This window comes from Centruroides sculpturatus, unplaced genomic scaffold (assembly GCF_000671375.1).
Source record: "Centruroides sculpturatus isolate CEXI.00-Female unplaced genomic scaffold, Cexi_2.0 scaffold542, whole genome shotgun sequence".
Classification (NCBI taxonomy): domain Eukaryota; kingdom Metazoa; phylum Arthropoda; class Arachnida; order Scorpiones; family Buthidae; genus Centruroides; species Centruroides sculpturatus.
Window position 1 is genome coordinate 206,117 of NW_019384673.1, and position 24,017 is coordinate 230,133.

Genomic DNA, 24,017 nt, shown 5'->3' on the forward strand with positions numbered 1-24,017 from the left:
GTAAGGCCTTGTAAACAGTTCTCTAACTAGAGCAAGATACCAGAGATTATTAACTTTTCGTCAATTTGCTGACTTTTTCATTCGAAACGTGACATCTGAGTGTGAACAGAAACTTAATCTACTTTCGGGTAAAATTGCTAAACAGAACTTTTGGTCTAGGTTACTCTTGGTCTTTAAATTTACATCTTTAAACTGTTCTAAATATCATATATGCTAATATACAACAAATTGAGAATAGTTTATAATTGGATAAATATAACGTAATTTATTTATTTTCATTTTAAAATTTTGAATATCACTAAATAAAATTGAGAGATTAATCATGTCGCTTAATAAATTTTATCTTATATTTTATTTCTTACTGGAATTGCTTATTCTTGTCTTCTATAATCATCTATCAATTTTATGCTTAGGAAATTTTGTATATATAATAATATTTTTATTTATTTTATCGGAAATTTTATAGACTATATAAAATCTGAAAATTCTATTAAGTCTTTTCGTATCTATAAATATGATATTTTATATTATATTTATTTAGTTTTTTAGAGACATTAACGTTGATTAAAAACATATATTTTGTCAGTGCCTCCGGAAAAAACTATCATCACTGATGACAAAGATCAGATGATGTCTGGTATCATAGGGCCGTATGATGAAGGTGCAGATGTACAACTCAAATGCGATGGTATTGGAGGTAAATATTTGGATAACACGAAGTAATTTGTTTTATTAAATAATTCTATAACACTTAAAAAAATTTAGTTTATTTTTAAATATAAAATAAAATTCTTTCTCCTATTTATATTAAACACGCTTCGTAGTTGGATATAAAGAGATATTTTAACAATAACTTTAACCTTTTAGATAAGTCTAATTGGAAACAGAATATAATATGTAATTTATTTATTATTACAATTGAATTAAATTTATTATGTATTTAAATTGTGTTAAATTTCTTTAGGTATATTTTACTAATTAAAGGCAAAGGACTCCATATTTAAATTACACTGTACTGTAGACTTTCAGAATGGAAGTTGTAAGCACCTTCAAACATTAAACCAGATCAAAAATGCTAACGATGTCTGGAATTTATCTTGCAGTATTGAAAACTAAGAGAAAAAATGCTGACATAGCAAAAAGATTTTTTGTTCAATTGAAGAATGGAAAGATCAAAAATCATTTTCACTTTGCATATCATACGTACGAATGGCAATGCAAATTGTTGCCACAGTACAGGTTACTATTATAGGATAATAACAGGAAAGGATTCATTATCTTGTAAATGTGAATGTTGGTATTATGCAGATGATAAGAGGCTGCGATGATTTAAAAGACGAAACAATCATTAAATTCGATCAAATGTCTTTAAATTGAATATATTTTTCAGAATATTTTTTATCTTCTTATCTTCTTAAGCACAGATCACGTATTTTAAAACAGTTAACAATTTTTCATCCTGATAACTAAATTTCAGATTTTTTTTGTATTCTTCAAAATTTTATTTACAAATTTTAATATTTATCGACAAAAACTTTTAAACAGCGTATTAAAATTATGAAACTGATTATCAATTTAAATGATTACGGATTAGTTTATAATATATATTAATAATACTGTTCAATCGAGCATTAATCTTCGGGAAGCAGTTTAGATGTGTCAAATTTTTTATATTATTATTTTTTTCTAATATTAAAGTTAAAGAATGACTGGTAAGAAGAAAACCGATTATCTAAAAAAATCATAATAAACCAATTTAGATAATTATGTATTTAAGTAGCTCTAAAGAGCATGTAAAAAACTAAAATGAATTATAGTCGATATTAATATTTTTTTATTTACAATCAAAATAATGTGAAGGGCCAAAAAAGTTGATTTTTATTAAAAAAAAAAAACTCTACAGTTTATTTAGCTTCGTTCAATGAAGCGAAGTTGAAAAATGAGCGTGTAAGTAGTCCCTCTGGGTATTTTATTTCTTTTAAATCGAGATTGGTTCAGATGAAATAACTTGCAGGAATCAGGAAACAAATGAGCTATCTCTTTACACAATAATGTCTTCAAATAGGCTCTTATTTAAATCTTTTTATACCGGCTATCAAAAGCAACATTACTGATTACAACATTTTCATAATTTCAGAAAAATTCTCCTCTTTCAGTTAATTTTATTTTATTTTTTCATTATAAAACATGCAATAATTAGCCAATTATGTGATTGAATTTCATTCATTGTAATCTGAAATTGTCAAATGAACTAAATTTATTCTTTTGTAGGAAAGGAGGAGGGAAAAAAAGATTTAATCAGCAAAAATAACTTAATTGATTATAAGCTATTTGAAAGTACAGTACATGGGGATATCTGTTGTCTCTCGGGACTCATCTACACTAGACAGATCATGATTTTAGTAAATGAACAACTAAAATATTTTACGCTTTTTTTTTCTTTTAGTTTTTGTATTGCATTAATTAATTTTTGCAAATTTTAATTTTTAATTGATTAATTTAATGCTGATTAAAAAAAGGCAATTTTTGTTATTTTTTTAAAAATTCAAATTTATGCTTAAATTGCATATAATTTTTAATTAAAAGATATTACAATAATTGCTGTTACTATCCATTTACTCATCTAAAATATTTTTTTCATAAATTCAGGGGAAATTAGAAAAAAAAATTGTCCATAAAAATGAGATGTTAGATATATACAAAGCTTCATTACAGTAAAACTTTTTAGTGCTTTAAGAATCTCTAGCGAAGAATATTTATAATACGCAGCCACTTTCGTTTCGATAAGAGAATTAATTAAAGATTAAAACAGCTCTTTAATTTACATTTCAATTATCATTAAAAGAGAAATAAACAACTTTTAATATTTATAATATTGAATTTTTTTTTAAAAAAAATGCCTTTATTGCTCTTTAAATAATGCTTAATGTTGAGTTTTTCTATTTAAAAGTTTGAGGATGAAGGAAATCAAAATAAAAAAGAAGAGGTTTATGTTCGAGAGATTTCCTGAGATTATTATATCAAACAGCGAAACTTGAAATAGAATTCTTATAATATTCTCACGTCTATGAAGAGTTTTTCTTTGTTTATATGTAGTTTGTTAACACTTACATTGGACATCTCTAATATCTATATAGTTTAAAAATAAAACTATAAATTTCTTAAATGATTTTTTATTATTTAAAAATTTTTTCGTTTATTTTAAAAATTGTTCTAGAAGTTTAATTAATTAAGATTTATTTTTATTTCATTTAAGATATTTTCTTTTCTGTTCTTATTTTTATTATATGTACTAAATCTAAGATCTGGAAATGAATAAAACTTGATTTAATGCAGTAATTAAAGTAGTTAAAATGAAAAATATAGTAAAAGTAAAACACGGACCTAAAATGTTTTGCTTCTCGTTAATTAAAAACAAATTACTCGTTTAGTTGAAATAATATCTAATGTTCTTTTTCGATTTACGTTTTTCTTTTTTATTATTAAACAGAATTTTGGCATCAGGATTTGGCACTATCTCCCATTATCTTACATTTTCCTGGTATCCATTCGTTATGCTTGATTTCTCTCAGTCGTCAGAATAACCGTTACATTTTCGACTTATGTCCTAAATCTGAAAACTCTTTTCACAGCGAGGTTATGCCACCCACGAGGATCAAATTAATTAAAGTTTAGATGAAATATAACAAGTACTTTCACCCGTATATTAAACTTACTTTTAGCTAGAACCGAATATATTTCTAAAGATTATTAAAATAATATAAAAATATATTGATTTTTTTTTAAAGTAATAAAGATAAATTTATACATTATTCGAATATATATGGCAACAATAAAATAAATATTTAATTTGTTTCATTAAATATTCACAAAATGCTTTTATTTGTTATCAATACGACAATTCAGTAGTTGCAGGCAGTCTATTTAAGCAATAAACTGTGTTAAATCAAAGTTATATTACAAATTCATTCTTTGCATTCTTTTTAAAAAATAATTTAAATAGAAAAAAATAAGAAGAAAAAATAATGAATAAAAATCATATTTCTCATCTGTTAAAAATTTAATAACGTCGATATTTTATTTTAATAAATATCAATCACATTATCTGAAGGGTAAAATAAAAAAAGTAATATTTATCTCATGAATGAGATACACGTCGAGTATAATAAATATTTTTAAGGATAGTTTTTATTTTTCATTGGAAGCAAAAATCTAGAAGTCATCCATCTTTGGTTCATTTAGTTACGTGTCTATTTCTTTGCCAAAAATTTGTTAAAGAACTAAAAAACAATGAAGGATGCTCGATGAATAATTATAGATTTTTCCGTAATAGAAAAGTTCATTAATCTCATAGATGTGCTCGAAGGAACTAAAAAAAAAAAAACATATCTAGTTCATAAAAGTTTAAAGAAGACAATCAGTTCTAATTAATTATCTATCGAATTATTTATATCCTACAAACATCTCCACTATTCTTTATAGTAGTTTAACTGGTTTCACTAATACAACATGGCATTAATCGAAATTATTCAAGCGTTGTCTTGAAATTTATATAACTTATACTAGGATTAAACTTTTATTAAAAGTCTTTTTAATTATTACTTCAATATTTTATTATTTATGAATTAAACGATCACAATTAAATTTAAAAATACTGAATAATTTTTATATCATAAAAAATATATTTTAAAAAGAGTAGTAAGTAAACATCGAAAATAATTTAATTAATCGTTTAATATAAAAACATTTTTCTGGGTTTTTTTTCCTAGAATCATCGCTTAAACTTTTCGCATTTTATTATATGAAAGAACATAAATTATTTATGATTATCGCAAGAATGAAAATAGAATTTTGAATATTTAAGCAGATGGAGAACGGAGATTTTTAATGTGTTGATTAAAAGAAATTTTATTTTATTTTAAATGTAACAAAGTTTCTGTATAAATATTTATTAATAATTTTCATCTTCTTAGAATAGGAATATGTAAGAAATTCATAGCTTATCTGTTCTATTTATTTATGAATCTGTAAGGAAATTTAGAAAATGAAAGGATAAATCTGAAGATATTAAATAAATGTAGTATTGTGTACGTTGCATGATTATAAACATCGGAAATTCTGTTTATATGCAGCTCTGACGATGGGAATACTAATACAGTAGGAGCATCTGTTACTAATATATTTAGTTACATCTGCTGAAATACTACATTAGTATTTAATTCATTAAAACACTGTTAGAACGATAATTGTATCAAACATTATCGACATTTTGACAATGATATTATTGTACGAATGTTAGAACATTCACGAAATTGTCGAGAACTGGCATTTGTCGTCCATTTCGATTATGGCTGAATGTGCACATATAACGCGCACACTTTTGATTTATCGGGCCTAATGGTTCATTCGTGAATTTTCTCGACACTTCTTTAAGCTTTAAAAATTGTTGGTTTGGGAAATTGTTTTTGGGCGCTCCTCTGAATTCTAATCTTTGTTTTTCAGAGATTAAACTATTTTTTATGTAATATTTTCTTTAATATTACAATAAATTAAATCGTTTTGAAAGGTACTAATGAATTTATTTTCGAATGATGTTGCAACTAAAGTCACAAGTAAAATTTATCGTTCTGGAATAATGAGTTGATTAACTCGTTCGATAAGTAGGATTGATGAATTGTTAAGGGAAAATGGAAGTAAAGATAGGCAGACAAATGGCTAATCAGTCAAAGAAATTGAAAGAAAAATGACGTTGCAGAATGAGTTTATTACGTTAGAAATGAAACTGTAAAATATTTTAAAACTTTTAAACGATAATATATGTCCTACTCTAACATTAATTCTACTATAATTTAGGATTGTTTTATAAAAGTAAGTTTAATTTTTTATTAAATAATAATGAATTGTTATATAAATATCCTGCAGTTACTTTACTTCAGAGGAAGACTAAGGACCAAGTTTTCGTTTTCATTTATTGATAATTCTATTTTATTAAGCTTGAGTTTATTCTTTTGATAAGCATTTTAGTAAAATATAGGCTATAATTTTCCATTGCAATTATAATATTAGTGTTATAATTTTATCAAATACAATATGAAAAGAAATATTACATACAAATATCAAATTTATGGTTTTAGTCTATTTCTAGTATAATATTATTTTTGTTCTTTAAAATATAAAATAATAAATTCCTGAGAATCGTAGCTATATTCTACATACTTTTCTCATTTTCAGTTAATATTGTTTTATTTATTTTATTTTTTCAATTTCCAGATTATGTTGTTTATGTATTATTATCAAAGTCTTCAAAATAAGAGTGCAAGAGAGTTTCCCCCGGCCGGAAAAGAATTTAGGGTCCCGTAGTAGTTTCTATTCATACAAATTAATTAACTAAGAAAAAATAGAAATAAAACTTCTAACAAGTAAGACTGCAATTTATTAATAAAGAAACATTCTATATATTTTATTTGTTCAAAAAAAAGAAAGAAAAGAAAATAGCCCCGCTAAAGAAGAAAAGAACCTCCTCTACCTGGGTCCCTTATCAACCTTTCGAAGGCCCCCATTATTGTTATTGTTATTATTATATGGATAAGTATTAAAGTGCTATTAATATTTTGTTCATGATTTATTAATAATAATAATAATTGATATCAGAAGATATGATATTTTATTAAAGGTAATTTTCACAAAATAAGTTAAAATTGATGGTTTGAAATCATATAAAATATATTTTAGCATGCTTAGGCCTATATTCTTAATATAGATGTAGATCCTAAGTGAATACATTTTGCTGTTTGAAGAAATGCGAATAACAGTCATTTATACTATTTCCATTTTCGTTTTTTGAATACAAATTCGTGACATTATAACATCAGAAGATTCATTCAAAATGTTACATAGAAATCGCAACTCGTTCAACAACTCTTATACTCTGTAATATTCGGAAAACATGAATGTCTCTTCAAAAATAAAGTAAACAGATTTTGAAAAACTAAGAAATGTTCTCGCAGCCAATACGAAGAGTCATTCATTCACAATCTATTGACCAACTCCCATTGATTCCATACAATCGTTATAAAGTAAGTTATTGACAGAGAAACTGGACTTATTTTGTCACAATGGCTTTTGTAGGCATTAAAAAGAATGTTCTTTTTGTAAAGTAAGAGTCAAATTCTTTAACCAGTTTGCATTTTCATAAAATGCAGGTCACAGAAAACGTAAAATCATTAGAAATATATCTTAATAGACTAAATCTTTATATCTCTTATATAATAAAATCAAAAACGTTGTACAATGTATTTTGCTATATACAGATGTAGAGATATTTTTTCTCAATTAAATCTATAAATTTATACTTGATATGTAGAGTTTGATAATTCAATTATGAAATTATTCTAAAATTTATGCCAAACATAAGCTATAAAAATTATTTTTATAAGTAGCTTGCTACTATTTTTTTTCACATAAGAGTAATATGGATTTCAACAATATATGAGATTGTATTTTGAATTGATTTAAAATTTATTAATTTCACATTTAATGCCTCGTTAAAGTTACCTTAACAGAGCAGCGTCGTGAGATTAGAGATTGTTAATAAAAGTTGTTCAACAATCTAAGCAGAGATATCAGATTTGTGTATAAGAATAGTTATCATAAACCGACAAATTTCAGGTCTTTGTTTAGCCTGTGGCTTCTTTAATTTGTGTTCTTTTCATTAAGAGGGTACTTAGAACTAAAATTGTGAACTGGTTTCGATCTCTTTAGTGAAGCGTCTAAGACAATGTACTTGGCCACTGGCCAGCTAATGACTCTTCCAAGTGTTTTTGCGAGGAAAGGATCGCTCGATGATTTTCGTGGATTAACGTTGATTCGATTCGTGGTTTGACTACCTATCTAATGGCTTCGGATACTAACGTCATAAGCTCAATTTTGGATTATAATAGTATAATATGCTTATTAAATTGAGATATTGTGAAATATATATACAACTATCAACACATATATCAATCGTAGTATTCATATAATATTAAATAAGAAATTTTATTTTATTTTAAATGTAACAAAGTTTCTGTATAAATATTTATTAATAATTTTCATCTTCTTAGAATAGGAATATGTAAGAAATTCATAGCTTATCTGTTCTATTTATTTATGAATCTGTAAGGAAATTTAGAAAATGAAAGGATAAATCTGAAGATATTAAATAAATGTAGTATTGTGTACGTTGCATGATTATAAACATCGGAAATTCTGTTTATATGCAGCTCTGACGATGGGAATACTAATACAGTAGGAGCATCTGTTACTAATATATTTAGTTACATCTGCTGAAATACTACATTAGTATTTAATTCATTAAAACACTGTTAGAACGATAATTGTATCAAACATTATCGACATTTTGACAATGATATTATTGTACGAATGTTAGAACATTCACGAAATTGTCGAGAACTGGCATTTGTCGTCCATTTCGATTATGGCTGAATGTGCACATATAACGCGCACACTTTTGATTTATCGGGCCTAATGGTTCATTCGTGAATTTTCTCGACACTTCTTTAAGCTTTAAAAATTGTTGGTTTGGGAAATTGTTTTTGGGCGCTCCTCTGAATTCTAATCTTTGTTTTTCAGAGATTAAACTATTTTTTATGTAATATTTTCTTTAATATTACAATAAATTAAATCGTTTTGAAAGGTACTAATGAATTTATTTTCGAATGATGTTGCAACTAAAGTCACAAGTAAAATTTATCGTTCTGGAATAATGAGTTGATTAACTCGTTCGATAAGTAGGATTGATGAATTGTTAAGGGAAAATGGAAGTAAAGATAGGCAGACAAATGGCTAATCAGTCAAAGAAATTGAAAGAAAAATGACGTTGCAGAATGAGTTTATTACGTTAGAAATGAAACTGTAAAATATTTTAAAACTTTTAGTTTAATTAATTAAGATTTATTTTTATTTCATTTAAGATATTTTCTTTTCTGTTCTTATTTTTATTGTATGTACTAAATCTAAGATCTGGAAATGAATAAAACTTGATTTAATGCAGTAATTAAAGTAGTTAAAATGAAAAATATAGTAAAAGTAAAACATGGACCTAAAATGTTTTGCTTCTCGTTAATTAAAAACAAATTACTCGTTTAGTTGAAATAATATCNAATACAGGTAAGAAAATTATTATATTTTTGTTTCATTACAATAAAAATTATAAGTTTGGAAACAATCCCATATTTTGCTGTATTCATGCAAAACTTGTAGATGATGTATTAATATATAATTAACATATACCTGTGTGCATATGTACTGCTGTAGCTACAAAGCTGTATATTGATCCTAAGATTAGTTAAAAATAACGCATCGTTATCTACGTTTTAGGCCTATATATAGAGTAATTATATACACTATATTTAAAATTATTCAATATCTCAATTACAGAAATTTCATAATGTTTCATATAGACCTACATGTAATTTATAAATGACATTTATGTACAAATGCACGTGATATAACGTGATGTAAGAATTGTCAAATAAAATGACAGTAAGCATAAAGTATTATTATGATATTATGCATACGTTCCGAGATAATAATAAGTTATTTTACTAGAATAACGAGAATTATATACAGATTAAAATCAAATTTATTACTCCTGCCTGTAAGTGATATGTAATAATGATAATAGAAATATATAAAAATGCAAATATTAATGCTAAATTTTCATTCAAAACTCAAAAAGCCTATGTATTATTCGTATCAACTAGAAACTTAGAATACATTCGAGATAAAACGTCCATTACAGTACTTAAAAGAAAATCTAATGTATACATGAGATTTTCTTTTTACAAAATAAGATTATATTAAGGATTATCCTCGTTCATCCTTTTTAAACAGTTTTTTATTGTTGTTATATATAACGATGTACTGTATTGTAAAATCATTTAAGTTTTCTTTTATGGCATATTAAGTGAACAAAAACTAAAATAATTAAAGAAGCTTTAATATAAGCTCTATAGTTATTTTTAATCTATAGATATATAGGCCTATATGTGTATAGTAGAATGTTTGTAAAGCAGATTTATGTTCTCTATTCATTTCTAAACCCTTTGACCTTTTCGGACGAAATTTTTCAGAATTATTCTCTAGGATTTTGTAGAAAATATAGGCTTACGTGAAACCTGGACATCCTCTGATTTCATTCGCTCAACAGTTTGTGATAATTTAAGTTTAACGCATTATTATATAAATAAGCATGCGTATAATTAATGAAGGCACTACACGGTCTATGAATAATTTGTAGCGATGTCTTCAACAAGTATAACGTCTTCTCCTGGATTTGGAAGTTTCTCTAAAATAAAACTGTTGATTTAATTGGCCTAAAATAATCAAATTTTTAATACGGATTTAATTTTAATGTTTGCCTTTTATTACTTTTTAGTATCTGCTAGTAACATTTAAAATTCGAAAAACCATTTAAAATATAATTTAAATGCATAAGATTGTCAACAAAAAAATTACTGAAAACAATGTATCTAAATATGTCGAATAAATAACATATTCTGTGCTGCATTGAATAATTTAGTAATTTTCTATTATATTGTCTTACTTTAATGATTTTCTGAATTATTTGAAAATCGTTGAAAAGAAACTTTTCAGTAATTTCTAAATCATTCAGAAAATCGTTATCACGAAATCATTATCATAATCAAATCATCAAAATTCTGAAATCCTGCTGTGAGAATAATTATGACAATGAGAACAGTTTCATAAGGTATTACTGAAGTTCTTCTCACAATATTTTCTTTAAGAATTTTAAATTTATAAACAAACTTTACTTTTATATCTTTAACAGTAGTAATCGTTATTATGTCTCGTTTTCATGAAAAATTTAGATTTCTGTCTTATCTGTATGTATATTGATAAGCCAAATTGTTTTTAATAAGATTTTGAGAAGAAGATTTAAAGTCAAGTTCCTTTCGTTGAATAACTAAGCGAAAATTGCTAACAGAAGAATGCCCTTCTCGATAAACTGAATGCAACTTGTCTTTCTTTCGATCTCGGTTTCAACGCGTTATATATCCTTCGAATTTACTTTGAATTCTTCCTTTCTTTTTATCTATTCTTTCAACTTAGGTGAGTCATTTTCTTTCATTGTGTCATCTATCTTTTATTCCAACTTCTTCGGCTATCTATCTTCTAGTCTATCTATGCTTTCAGTTTCTTAACTGGCTGGTATCTTCGGCTCACATTTTTGTCAACAGGTTAACCATCTAACGCTATCTTTATCCATTTTTGTTTAAATACTCAATAATTTTTCTTTCTGCTCATCAGTGGCATCAATCATTCGATGTGAGACTAAAAAATTTTCCTATCAATCAATTTTCTTAAAATATTATTATACGATAACAACATAAAAATTTTATATTTGTCTTGTGAATATATAACCAATAATATTTTTATATTTATCACTTATTTCTATTACTCTATATTCAAAATAATAAAGAAATAATGAAAAAATAAACGCATATAAAATAATAAGGGAATTATTTTAATTATTTCTCTGAATCGAAATAATTTAATTAATTTTATTTAAAAACCAAAATGTCAACATTTTTATAGATGATAATAAATTAATAATAAATTTCTTATATTATATCTTGTTAATAATAATTAGTATCGAAATTTATTAAAATTGGACTACGTATAAATAAAANATTGTAAAGCAACACGATTGTTCATTATAGAATCGCCTGCAGAGTTTTCTTACCATTTTTATTGTCTTCGACTTGATTCTTTTTATTAACACGGATAAAGTATTTAAAAAAATATATAGTGTTGGCTCGCTTCCTCTATAACGAATGAAAATTTAATCGTTCGTGACATTTTAATGATGAAAAGTAAAGATTTGTTTCTGTTCCTGCAAGCAATACTCATCGTTCAATATTTGAAAACGTATAACAATTCTTTATGATTCATTAATACACGATCAAACGATCGATTAATCAATTACTCGAATAATTTAATAATTTTTAAATAATATATTATGACAATTTAATATTAAATTATTTTTATTATCTGCTTATGATAATACATAGGAATAAAATAGCTTTTATTCTTCTTCTTCAAACTCAATTTCTGTCATTCGATCTACTATTAATAAAATTTTCTTTATCTCATTTGATCATTGCATTTTTCCAGCTTATATCTTTTGACTAATAAGATCTACTTTATCTCATTTGATAATACTATTTTTTTCCACGTCTTTCTTTAGCATAATTTTAAATATAATTTCTAAATGAAATCGCATTACCAAATATGTCTTAAAAAATAAAAAATTCTATTCTTTACTTCTAATTATAGATTTATGTAAAATTTTTCAATATTTCAGAGAATTTATTACTTGTAGGCCTATATGTGTATAGTAGAATGTTTGTAAAGCAGATTTATGTTCTCTATTCATTTCTAAACCCTTTGACCTTTTCGGACGAAATTTTTCAGAATTATTCTCTAGGATTTTGTAGAAAATATAGGCTTACGTGAAACCTGGACATCCTCTGATTTCATTCGCTCAACAGTTTGTGATAATTTAAGTTTAACGCATTATTATATAAATAAGCATGCGTATAATTAATGAAGGCACTACACGGTCTATGAATAATTTGTAGCGATGTCTTCAACAAGTATAACGTCTTCTCCTGGATTTGGAAGTTTCTCTAAAATAAAACTGTTGATTTAATTGGCCTAAAATAATCAAATTTTTAATACGGATTTAATTTTAATGTTTGCCTTTTATTACTTTTTAGTATCTGCTAGTAACATTTAAAATTCGAAAAACCATTTAAACTATAANATAAATTTTAATATATAATTACAGTACAACGGTAAAATTGCTTTATTTTCTAAACGTTTTCAGCAGAATAAATGTAACGATTCATAAATAATGCAAGTAGCGTTGAAGACATTTTCAATAACAAAATAGCATATTTTTGTGAAATTATGGTAATAATAAGGATTTTAACGAAAAAAAATAGTGTTAAATATTTTTTATTCATTTATAATTGAAAAAATAAATATTTCTATCTATATATTGTTAAAATAACTCACAAATACTTCAATTTTTTATATTAAATGTTGTTGAAATTTATTTCGTTTTCTTGCAAAAGAGTTATAATTTAATTTACTGAAATGAAAAATCGTTCTTGTAATCCTATTTACAAAACATTAACAATTAGTTAAGCCCAACGTTCAGAAACAGAAGTTTTTTTTTAGTTTATAAACAGTTACTTTGTATATTTTACCTGTCTGAAAGAAATTAGCAAGTTAATTTTCTCTTATTTTCTAAAAGTGCACAGTATTTTTAAGAAAATTGATCAGTCTTTTGGACAGTATAAAGAAGCAGGTCTTAATAGGAATTTAATCCCACGACCTTAGTCCTTTGTCTTTTACTACACAATTATGCTATTGTAATTACCAAGTGACGATAGTACAAGCTTAAATTTAGAATAGCCTACAGCTTAAACATAACTATAGTTAATAAACAAGAAATAAAAAATAAATTTAGTTAATCAGATATGAAAGATTCACTAATGATTTCCAGTATCAAATTAGTAACAACCTAATTTTCATATAATTCGCCTCATGGAAATTCTTCAAAACAAATGAAAACAAAAAGTAAGAGAAAAAATTACTATAAACGAGATCAAATTAAAAATATTGATTGCGTAGGATTACTTTAAAGAATGCTTCCAAGTTTTGTGTAGAATATAAAAAAAGATGATTTAGTAGAATAATCACTAGTTTATCACGAGTTAATGGACGATGACCATACAAATGTGAAGTTTTAACAGGGATTTAATATTCTTGTCACTAAAGAGTAATTTTCTTAATTAAATTCAATTAAAACTTTATCGTTATATAAAATAAAACAAGAATTAAATTATCTTAATGCCAGAATAATTTGCAAAATTTAAGAATTTTTGGTCACAACTTCTATTTAATTTCAAATTTATTCAGTAATTTCTCTTCCCAGTTATAATTTGCATTTGGTAATTTTCTTTCTTCCGATACCAGGAATTATTGAAGAAGCCAACTTAATTCGATTTGTACTCTTATTTTTAGTAACATTTTTATCTAGTGAATGGGAAGAGAGATTCAATTTTATATGATTTTTATAGGAAAACCATCCCCTGCTGTTCTATGGTGGCGAGGTTCGACTATTCTAGATGACAGCTACTACGTCATGGAAGACGGAATTGTTAGAAATGAAGTGACGATTCCAAATTTCCAACGGAATGATTTGATGACAATTCTTACATGTCAAGCTACCAATAACAATGTTACTGCTCCCGTATCAACATCCGTTACCGTCGACCTTAACTGTGAGTTTATAGTCATTGAATTTCTTTGAATTGCTTTATGTACTAGTCTTTTAAAGCTGTTGGCACAAACCAATGTTATTCAAATATTTTTACATATAATTCTAAACTTCAATAGCTTCTTTTATGGTTTTACTCATTGAAATAAAGTTAAAAATTTTTGATTCGTGTCCTACTTTTCACATCTATCTTGCTTGGAAAATAGAAAAACAGGACTGAAAAACTTGAAATTAATTGCATTTAACCAGTAGTATAAAATGTTCTTTCTTTATGCCAGTGAAGCCGTTGGATGTTCATATCACAACAACACAGGCACCTCTCTCAGCGAATGTCAAAGTGGAGATAGAATGTGTATCAAGTGGTGGAAGGCCTCCCGCTCGCATCACTTGGCATAAAGACAACGAAGAATTGAAAAACGTGACAGAAAAGATTTCCGCCGATGGCAACATCACTACCAGCATTCTTAAATTTTGGCCATCTGGAGAAGATAATGGCAGATATCTATCCTGTCGATCTGATAATCCTTTATTACCAGACAGTGCCTTAGAAGACGGCTGGATTCTTAACATCTCTTGTAGGTAACTTAACATCTCTTATAGGTAAATTTATTAAATAAATTATAGTATTAACAAAACTACTAGACTACTTTTATTTATCTATGAGAATGCTATTAACAATACAGATTAGCTTATTTTACATTTACATATATAAAATTTATACAACTAGAATAGAAAAAAAAACTAATTTAAGCAGCTTTTCCAAAACAATTTTAATAGTAAATGATCTTGTTATACCTTCGTAAATATGCAAGTATTGAGGCAATAAATGACATTGTTATTCTATTAGCTTTCATCTGTTGGCTTTAATGACTTTCCAGATTTAGTGATTGATATTTTTTATTTCCTTTGTAACATTCTATCAATTTGTTTCGAGTAATTTTCGTTTTTTCCATCGATAAACCGAGATAAAAGTATCTGCATAATATATTAGCTAGACATTAAACTATTGCTCAAACATCTTTTTCCAGATGTACCGCGAGTCACTTTAGATCGAAGTGGAAGCGACATCCAGCATTCTGTACGAGAAGGAAGCGACGTATATTTTCATTGCAATATCAATTCAAATCCACCATTTACTAAAATTGGATGGCAATTTGAAGGTCGACCACTGTTTCATAATCCACCAGCCGGGGTCATCATTAACAATCAATCATTGGTGATGCAGAAAGTCAGAAGAGCAAATAAAGGCAGGTTCCGTTGTTATGCCGTCAATTCTGAAGGAATGGGGGAAAGTTCGGATGTTAGCCTTCTTATTGATCGTAAGTAATTTGTTTAATTTACTTAATTCTTTTTCTCTCGATGCTCCAATAATGATATCATAATTTTTTTTAAACAGTCATTATTGGAAAATTTTACTTGAACTTATAATGAAGTAAACTTAAAGATTTCTCTAGTGTTTATTTAGTTTCTTATTTCTTTATTTTGAATTATTTTTTTATTTCTTATATATTCAACAATATGGTTTCCGTTATAAAATACATTATTTATTTTTTATATAAATAGTAAACAAAATTTTTGATAGATAATCAAAATTTTTTCTATAATAAAGGCGTGTCTGAAACATCAAAAAATTTCAACAAAAGAGCGATCAATTCTTATGATGTTTTTCTCTCTTCTTTTTCCCTTTTTTTATAAAAATCTTTGGCGTTCACTTTAGTTTATTTACTATTTCAGATACTCCGGTTTGTGCACCGGGTCAGAAAATTGTATATGGTGTAGCCAAAGACGAAACAGCTCGTGTAGAATGCGAAGTTCAAGCAGAGCCTCCAGAAGTATCATTCCATTGGGTTTTCAACAATTCTTTTGATAAACATAACATTCGAACGTTCAGTAATGACGGATTAAAAAGCTTAGCAACTCATACACCGAGAAGCATAAATGACTACGGGACATTATATTGTTACGCTAAAAATAGCATTGGAAAACAAACAGAACCTTGCATTTTTTCGATAATACCTGTAGGTATGTAGATATATACACGTTCTGATTATTACAGAGGCCAATTGATTTTAGATTAAAAATTAATTAAAAAATCATTAAATTGCGAAGTTTATGTAACAGAGATGTGTTTGGCAGTGGAATCCAAAAGAAAAGAAAAGGAAATACGAATTTATAGAATTAAAAAATAATCAAATAAAACGTGGTTTTTAAATTTATTTTGATCAAACAATTACAGTAAGTAGAAAGTTTGATTAATTCTAAAATTTACTTTATAATAAAAGTATTTTGTGAAAAGTTAAATTTTATGACAAGATAAAGAGAGTATGGCTAAGACAAAGAATAGTCTTATACTGATATATCACACATTAGTTAATTAAGCACGTCAGTACTTGCCTTTTCTTTTAAGCTTGATCATACAAGATTAAAAAAGTCCGTTTAAACTAATACTAAACGTGCTCATACAATTGATAACTTTTATAATTCGATAAGATAAATATCTTTACTACTTTACAAAGTAAAGCGCAATTATTAAAAAACTTTGTATTATCTCTGAAATATATCTATTTTTCTATATAAAATGATATAAATGTATGTGATTTCAGGAAGTTTATTAGTTTATTAAAATTTTAAAATTTATATTATTTATTTGTTTATATTTTATATTATTATTTATTTATTTATCTGTTATTTTAAAATAAGCTTTTATTGTTTCTAGACGTTTTAAAATTCTAATATAATAAAAATGCAAGTTACATTATAAAGTTTAAATAATATCAATATCTTGAAGCTATTATGTTTTGAATTGTCTTCGAATAGTTATTAAAAATAACTTTTTATGTTAATTAAGAATGAATTTACTTTAAGAATAATTGCATTTTTTTTTAATCGAACAATTGCTTATAGCTCGGAAAATATATAATCTACTATCGAGAAAAACTATAATTTATGATGTCGTTCAGTATAATCTACCGAGAAACACTCTTCCATAGTTGTCATTAAGATTAATTACCGCACGAACTGATGCTTTATTCATTTTCAATGTCACCTTTATGAAGTGCTGACATTGAAATGATTATTTCTACCTCTTTCAGTTCCGTCATATAAATTTCATGGTTGAATTATATTCTGCAAAGAATGTCAGATAATAAATGTTCAAACATTGTTTTGAAAAAATCTTAAATTATATTTTAATTTTTAAATCATCATTATTTATTAAAGTCGATTCAGACAGAAAATTGTTAATTCGAAATTGTTAGAAATTTCGAATGTTTAGTTTCGTTATTTTATTACTTTTAGTACAGAAATATCAAAGTTTTAGAGAGAAAATACCCGTATCTTCCATTAAATCCTGCCATAAAAAAATCTATTCAATGACCATTCGGTGGTAAAATAACAGTGTAACTTTTTTCTTTATTTATTGTTTATAAACACTGGTAATGATCCTGTCAAACTCAACAGTTTTTAGAACGAATGATTCTAGATTTATGAAGATAATTAATTTTTAATATATTGATAAATGTATTTTTTCTAATAGTTAATTATGAAATTGTGTGAATATATGAATATTTTCTCCGTTCTTTTTTGTAATGTTAATTTTATTTATTGTCCCTTCATAAAATTAGTTTGTCCCTTCATTAAAAATTTATTGTCCCTTCATTAAAAATAATAAATTAGTTTTATTTCGGCATAAACACTTATTAATCTCGAATTCTGTCCTTAGTCATTTTAAGCAAAGAAAATGAAATCTCTTAATATTTTTAATTTACAAGGCAAGAAAGATATAACATTGTCTATACTGTCATAAAAAAAAAAAATGTTGTTTGCATTCTTCTATAGGTCCTCCAGAACCTGTCCGAAACTGCTCTGTTGCTAATGTCACTAGTGAATCTCTACTGGTGGATTGTGACAAGGGTCATAACGGAGGACTGAAACAATACTTTTATATGGAAGTCTACAATTCTGCAGCCGAGAGACTAGAGGGCAATGTCACTAATCTAGAAGTACCAACGTTTCATATCTCCAACCTTCCATCTGCCACGGCTTTCATTTTAGTGATTTATGCCGCCAATGCTAAAGGGAGTAGTGACTCGACTACGTTAAGAACCAAAACTCTGGTTGCTTCGCAGAATAATTCGGGTTAGTTTCAAGCATTTTCATGCATAATTATTCCTTATTAGTAAAATTTTGCAATTGTTTTAGTTACATTATATTTTAATTATATTATTCTAGTTATATTTTGTTTAATTAAAATCGGATTTATATTATAAAGAATTTTTCAAATTTTTTGTCGATGTTTTACAAGCATATAATAAATTAATTAAGAAAATTTTCGTCTGTCTCGATCTTCCATTCAGGAAACCTGAATACGACGGTAGTAAATCCTTTATTGGGAGTTTTAATCTGTGTGGTAGCAGCTTTAGTAATGGTTCCCGGTATTGCCATGGTTATAATTAGAATGCGTGGCACCGATGAAGATAAAGGTTTTTGTTTGAAATTTTACGATATTTTAAATGTAATGTGCATCAGAATTGTAAACTTAATTAATTATTTAGGGCATCCCGATGAAACTTCGATGGAAAAGTAAGTTAGCCTTTTTTAATGTTACCAAATAATACAAAAATATGAACACTTATAGTTAAATAATAATAAATTAATGAATTATAATTAATCGTTTAATGCAATCAAAGATCCCATATGCATACAGACAAACGTTACACAGCTTGTATCGTCAATATTAAGGGGCTTAGAAGTGACTTTCTTTTGGAGCTAGGGCAGAAACTCTGTTGAAAAAGAATCCGGAAGACTATCCAGACAATGATGCGAAAGATCCTGATCTAATTCCTCCAAAATCAAACTATTTCGGTGAGTATTTTATTTAATATTTTACAAATATATTTATTTAATTAATAAATTATCACTTAAATTCCTTTACCATAATTTCAGACTATCCGTCCGAAGAAAGAGAATGGTACTCATTTAGAAGAAGTAAAGCCACAGACAAAATCTATGACAACCACATACCAGGCTCGCATCTTTTATATGACAGCGGAGGACCAAGTACAGCTCCTTGTCAAACTTCGATCAAGGTTAGTCTCATAAACATGTCAAGCAATAAAAATTACTTTAGTAATTAAATAATAAAAATATGTTTGTCATCGAACAAACTTGTTATGTAACAACAAACTTGTAAATGGTTATGTGACACGATTCTAAAACTTCCAATAAAGATTTAACAGAGATTGTGCGAGTCATGTGCACCCGATTCTCAGGAGAGAGCTGCTCTGTCGCATGCAACTGTTATAATGTTTCTAAATCAGCAGGAAAGTTTCTTGACACGCTAAATAATCATGCAAATCACTTAAAGAGGTACAGTTGTTTGTTATGTACAAATAAGTTGAATACAAATTGCGTGTAAAGTGATCTTTAACGTGCTTATTTGACAAATGTTTGAGGGATAAAATGAAACAATACAAAATAAACATTACGTGTTATCAAGTGTAAAGCTAATGAAAGTTAATCTTTAAAATTAATTTGCAAATTTGATGGTTTTTTTTGCTTTAACGTATAACATTGTTCTTTTGTTTAAGGAAAATATAAAATATTCAGATCTCGGACCACCTCAGGAGATTTCGGCGTCAGCTTTACGGCATCGAGAAGCTCCTGTATATTATACAGAATGGGAAAGTCAGAGGCGACCATCACCTAGGGGAAGAGACAGAATGGAAGCTTATGACGAACATTTGGGGACTCCCTTGATGACACGCGTATTTCGGAGTTCCGAAGTAAGACCTGAAAATCTCACTTTGACATTTGCAGTTATAAATGTTCTCTTTCTTTAGCTTAACTTTATATGGCTTCTTTTCAGATAAATTATCTGCCTTCCAACGAGAGGCGAACTTTGTCAACACCGGTTTGAGATGCAAACAACGACGACAATGAACAGACTTATCCAAAGACTAGTGTAATCGTGTGTTAATCATCATTTGCGAGTGGATCGTAAACTATAATCATCCACTGACTCCATAACAGAATGTGTGCGATTACAGGTTCTTGATTGGATATATTAACATTGTACATAGGATTGAACGTCTGAGATTTAAATATTGTAATTTAGTATATTTTAAATTAGTCGATCATTCGTCTGATGGGATGTTTTAATTTTTCAAACTCGATTCGTATAACGTGCCAAACCAAATATTTCAGTTATTTTCACTAAACACGTAAAAAATATTTTAAAATTCTCAATTCCACTGGAGCAATATAGAGGGAAAAAAAGTAAATTTATTCCTGTTAGAACATCTTGTAGATAGTTTTCAACAAAACATACATAAATTAAATTCAACCAAAATTATTTCTATATAAATTTGCTTCTTGCACAAAAATAATTATTTCAACTCTTTGTGATTTAGTAGCTTTTTCAATCGATACTTAAATGGTCAAATTTGACTAATATATAGGAATGTTATAGAATTTGTTGATGTGGATAAAATCCAATTTGATTTTCATCACTGAACTTGTAGGGATTCGTTTATCAAAAGAAAAAAATAACAAAAAATACAGGTAAGGATCCGAAGGTTACTTTCATTTAAGGCCGTTTAAATCTCGCACATTTTGAGAAAACATTGTTTAGATGAAAAAAATGTATAATATCGAAAATTAATATTGATAGAAACTAACACGATACTTTTACACTTTTACATATAACAACACACAACTGGGTAGAATCGATTGTGCACACGAAAATTCATTGTTATGACTTCTATACATAAAAATACAATATATATACTGTATATATACATACATATATATATTTAATCATGTTTTCACACATGTGTAAAAAGTGAAAATACAAACTTAATTTCTTTTTAAGCTAATAAAAATTACAGCTTTTATTCTTAGCAAATTTACTATTTAATGATGGTTAATGAAAGATGTATTGTGATTTGAAAGAATATTGTGTACGTATATAGAAATGGAATTATTAAATACGCAGGATTTGTTGAGTTTTTATGATTATAAAATTTGCTATTGATTCGTCTTCGTCTCTTCAGTTTCTTTCCGTGTGCCGTTTACCTATCGATTTATAAATACAGAAAAAAAATTCAAGTAAATTTCTTTACAGATAATCTTGAATAATTTTTTTCTAACACGAAGATAAAATTTCTTTATTAATGAATTTTTCTTGTTAATTGCCTTTTTTAACGTTGAATTTTCTCAGCGACTTTATAAAAAAGGATATAAAAAATTTGCATGCTTGGAAGTGAAATACATATCACACTGTTGAAATATTGCGACATAATGCGGGTAAGGCGAACATTATCAATATACGTCAATATGACACCAGGTACGTCGTGCGGAGAAAAGTTGAGTTGGCGTCATATCGACACAACTATAAAGAGTGTTCTAGTCATAAAAAGGTTTTTTCTAAACCCAGAAAGATTTCTCAAACAAATCAACAGAAATCTCGTCTAGTAGAGAGCTGTTTATCTCGGGTGTGTGAATGCATACACAAGTGAAGATGGGTGTGTGAAAAATGGTTTTCCTATTCCTCACCTACAGCCGGAATATATTAAAACATTTATATTTTAAAACTATACGAAAAAATTAAATTCATGTAAAAATAAAAACTGTTCTTCATATTTTTCTGACATATTTAAACAATTTCTACATCAAAAGTTTTATCGTGTTTTTTGGTAAAAACTTTTCCAATAAAATTGTCAGAAAAGTCGCTTGGATACAAAAGAATTATGAATAGTATCCTTATCTGAACCACTGATAATAATACTTCTAAATTCTGAAAGAAGATAACGGATTTTAAAGTCGATAAACAGAAGTAGAATCTGAAGTCGCTCGATAAATATTTTAACCCACTAACAAGATGATGAAAACAATCAATAATTAGTGTTACTTATTAAAGAAAACATTATTAATTAAATATAATGATCATGTTTAATTATTGGAGTGAACGTGTCTTTCCCAGATAGGAAACTTCGATAGCAAACTCACTTATTTTTTCTCGATAATATCGTTTATTAAAATGATTTATTGCCAAAATATTAAATAAAAATTTTTCTGATAACCTTTGCTAGCTAATTTTACTTTCGTGTAAAATTTCTTTCCAGATAAATTTTAAAATACATTTTTAAAACTTTCTAATATATTATATATATTTATCGTAAATCTGACTTGATTATACGATATATTATTCAAAATTTACTTATGAAAAAAGTATATCCGCCATTTCTGTTTTTATTAACTGAAGAAAATCTACACGAAGTAGGGAAAAGATCCATTCGGAAAGGAGTCGAGTCACGAAAACAATTAACGGGTTATACTTAATGAATGTCTTAAATTTAAATATTAAGTAGCTTGGATTTCTCACTCGTATAATTTTCTTCTCATTTGTATTTAATGAAATTATAATATCTTTCTTTGTTAAATAACCAAATGCTATTAATTAACAAAAACTTAATATTAAAACTTCACGCTAAGAAGGTAGATAAATTAGTGTTTATTCTTCAAATGTTGAAAGAAGCTTTTAAAAATAAATAAAAAAAAGATTCTCCTGATCAATAGGTCTACAAAGGAAGCTTGACTGATGCTTAATTCGGTATACTATCGTATGACAAACATGGGTCCTTACTGACAAAAAAAAAAATTTAACTTTCGACATGATCATAATTTACGAGCGTTCACGTCGAACAATATAAATTAATATCGTTCCTAGTTAATCCCGATCGAATAAAAGTTTAAAATATTATCTTAAAGTAGAATATTAATAATTCATAGCTTTAATTAGAGAATTTATAAATGTTATTTTTTTCTTTATTTTCTGAAAATTAACGATATAGATTATATCTTAATTCAACAAATTTGATGGCAATTTTTTTTATTCGATTCTTATTAAAGTGAAGGTATTTTTAAAAAATGTAGTATGCTTTACATCTCGTTTATTAAGCGGGACAATGCTTTTCACTTTCTTCTTCTTAAACCAATTAACTTCCCAGCACCAGGAATTGATTTACAATAAATTTTCTTAATCTCAGTTGCACGTCTCTATTTAAAAAAATCAAACGAGGTAGATTTTACTGTAAATTAAAATATGCACAATAGACGAGTAAACATAGTCGAACGACTTTCAGATCAGATGAGAATTTTCTAAGCGAACAATAAATAATTAAGGTATAGAACTAAATGCGTTTTTATCTGTCTCGTGCTTAATAATTAAAGGCGATCTATAAATATTTATTATCTTTACTGAAATTGTGTACTAGACAATATTTTTTCTATTTAAATTTTATTATTCTATAAAATTTTAATAATTTATTATAATTATCTGTCAATTAGCGCGATCATAAAATTCATTAGTTGATCGACCTAGCATTTATTTGCTTACAAAACAATCTTTAATGCATCAAGGACTTTATTTAGTATCATGCATAAAATGATTAATTTTCCTGTCATCGAAGATGGTCTAAAGTACGTATTATCGCTAGTTCAATCCGGCAATGGCATATTAATGAGTTGAGTCGTCCTGTGCTTCACAAGAAGGCACATGCACTCTGTCGAGTGTGTCGTAAAAGTTATCAATTGTTGTGCTACTATAATCAAGCATCTGTATGATTAGTTAGCTGAAATAATT

General features: G+C 26.7%; 1 protein-coding gene across 4 annotated transcripts in view; it reads left to right on the forward strand.

Moving 5' to 3' along the window:
• LOC111626769 (carcinoembryonic antigen-related cell adhesion molecule 5-like) overlaps positions 1 to 21,399 on the forward strand; it is a 66,470-nt gene extending 45,071 nt beyond the window's left edge. The window contains exons 4-15 of one of the 4 annotated variants that reach the window (XM_023370260.1): positions 587 to 697; positions 14,175 to 14,378; positions 14,653 to 14,949; positions 15,403 to 15,693; positions 16,109 to 16,396; positions 18,212 to 18,511; positions 18,730 to 18,855; positions 18,928 to 18,955; positions 19,146 to 19,237; positions 19,319 to 19,461; positions 19,963 to 20,157; positions 20,241 to 21,399. In XM_023370260.1, the coding sequence (XP_023226028.1) occupies positions 587 to 697; positions 14,175 to 14,378; positions 14,653 to 14,949; positions 15,403 to 15,693; positions 16,109 to 16,396; positions 18,212 to 18,511; positions 18,730 to 18,855; positions 18,928 to 18,955; positions 19,146 to 19,237; positions 19,319 to 19,461; positions 19,963 to 20,157; positions 20,241 to 20,291 (2,126 nt within the window). In that variant the 3' untranslated portion in view covers positions 20,292 to 21,399. Of the gene's footprint in view, positions 1 to 586; positions 698 to 14,174; positions 14,379 to 14,652; positions 14,950 to 15,402; positions 15,694 to 16,108; positions 16,397 to 18,211; positions 18,512 to 18,729; positions 18,956 to 19,062; positions 19,238 to 19,318; positions 19,462 to 19,962; positions 20,158 to 20,240 lie in introns of those variants that run through there. The other 3 variants (XM_023370259.1, XR_002756926.1, XR_002756925.1) reach the window with 3 other exon arrangements.
• The last annotated feature ends 2,618 nt before the right edge of the window (positions 21,400 to 24,017 follow it).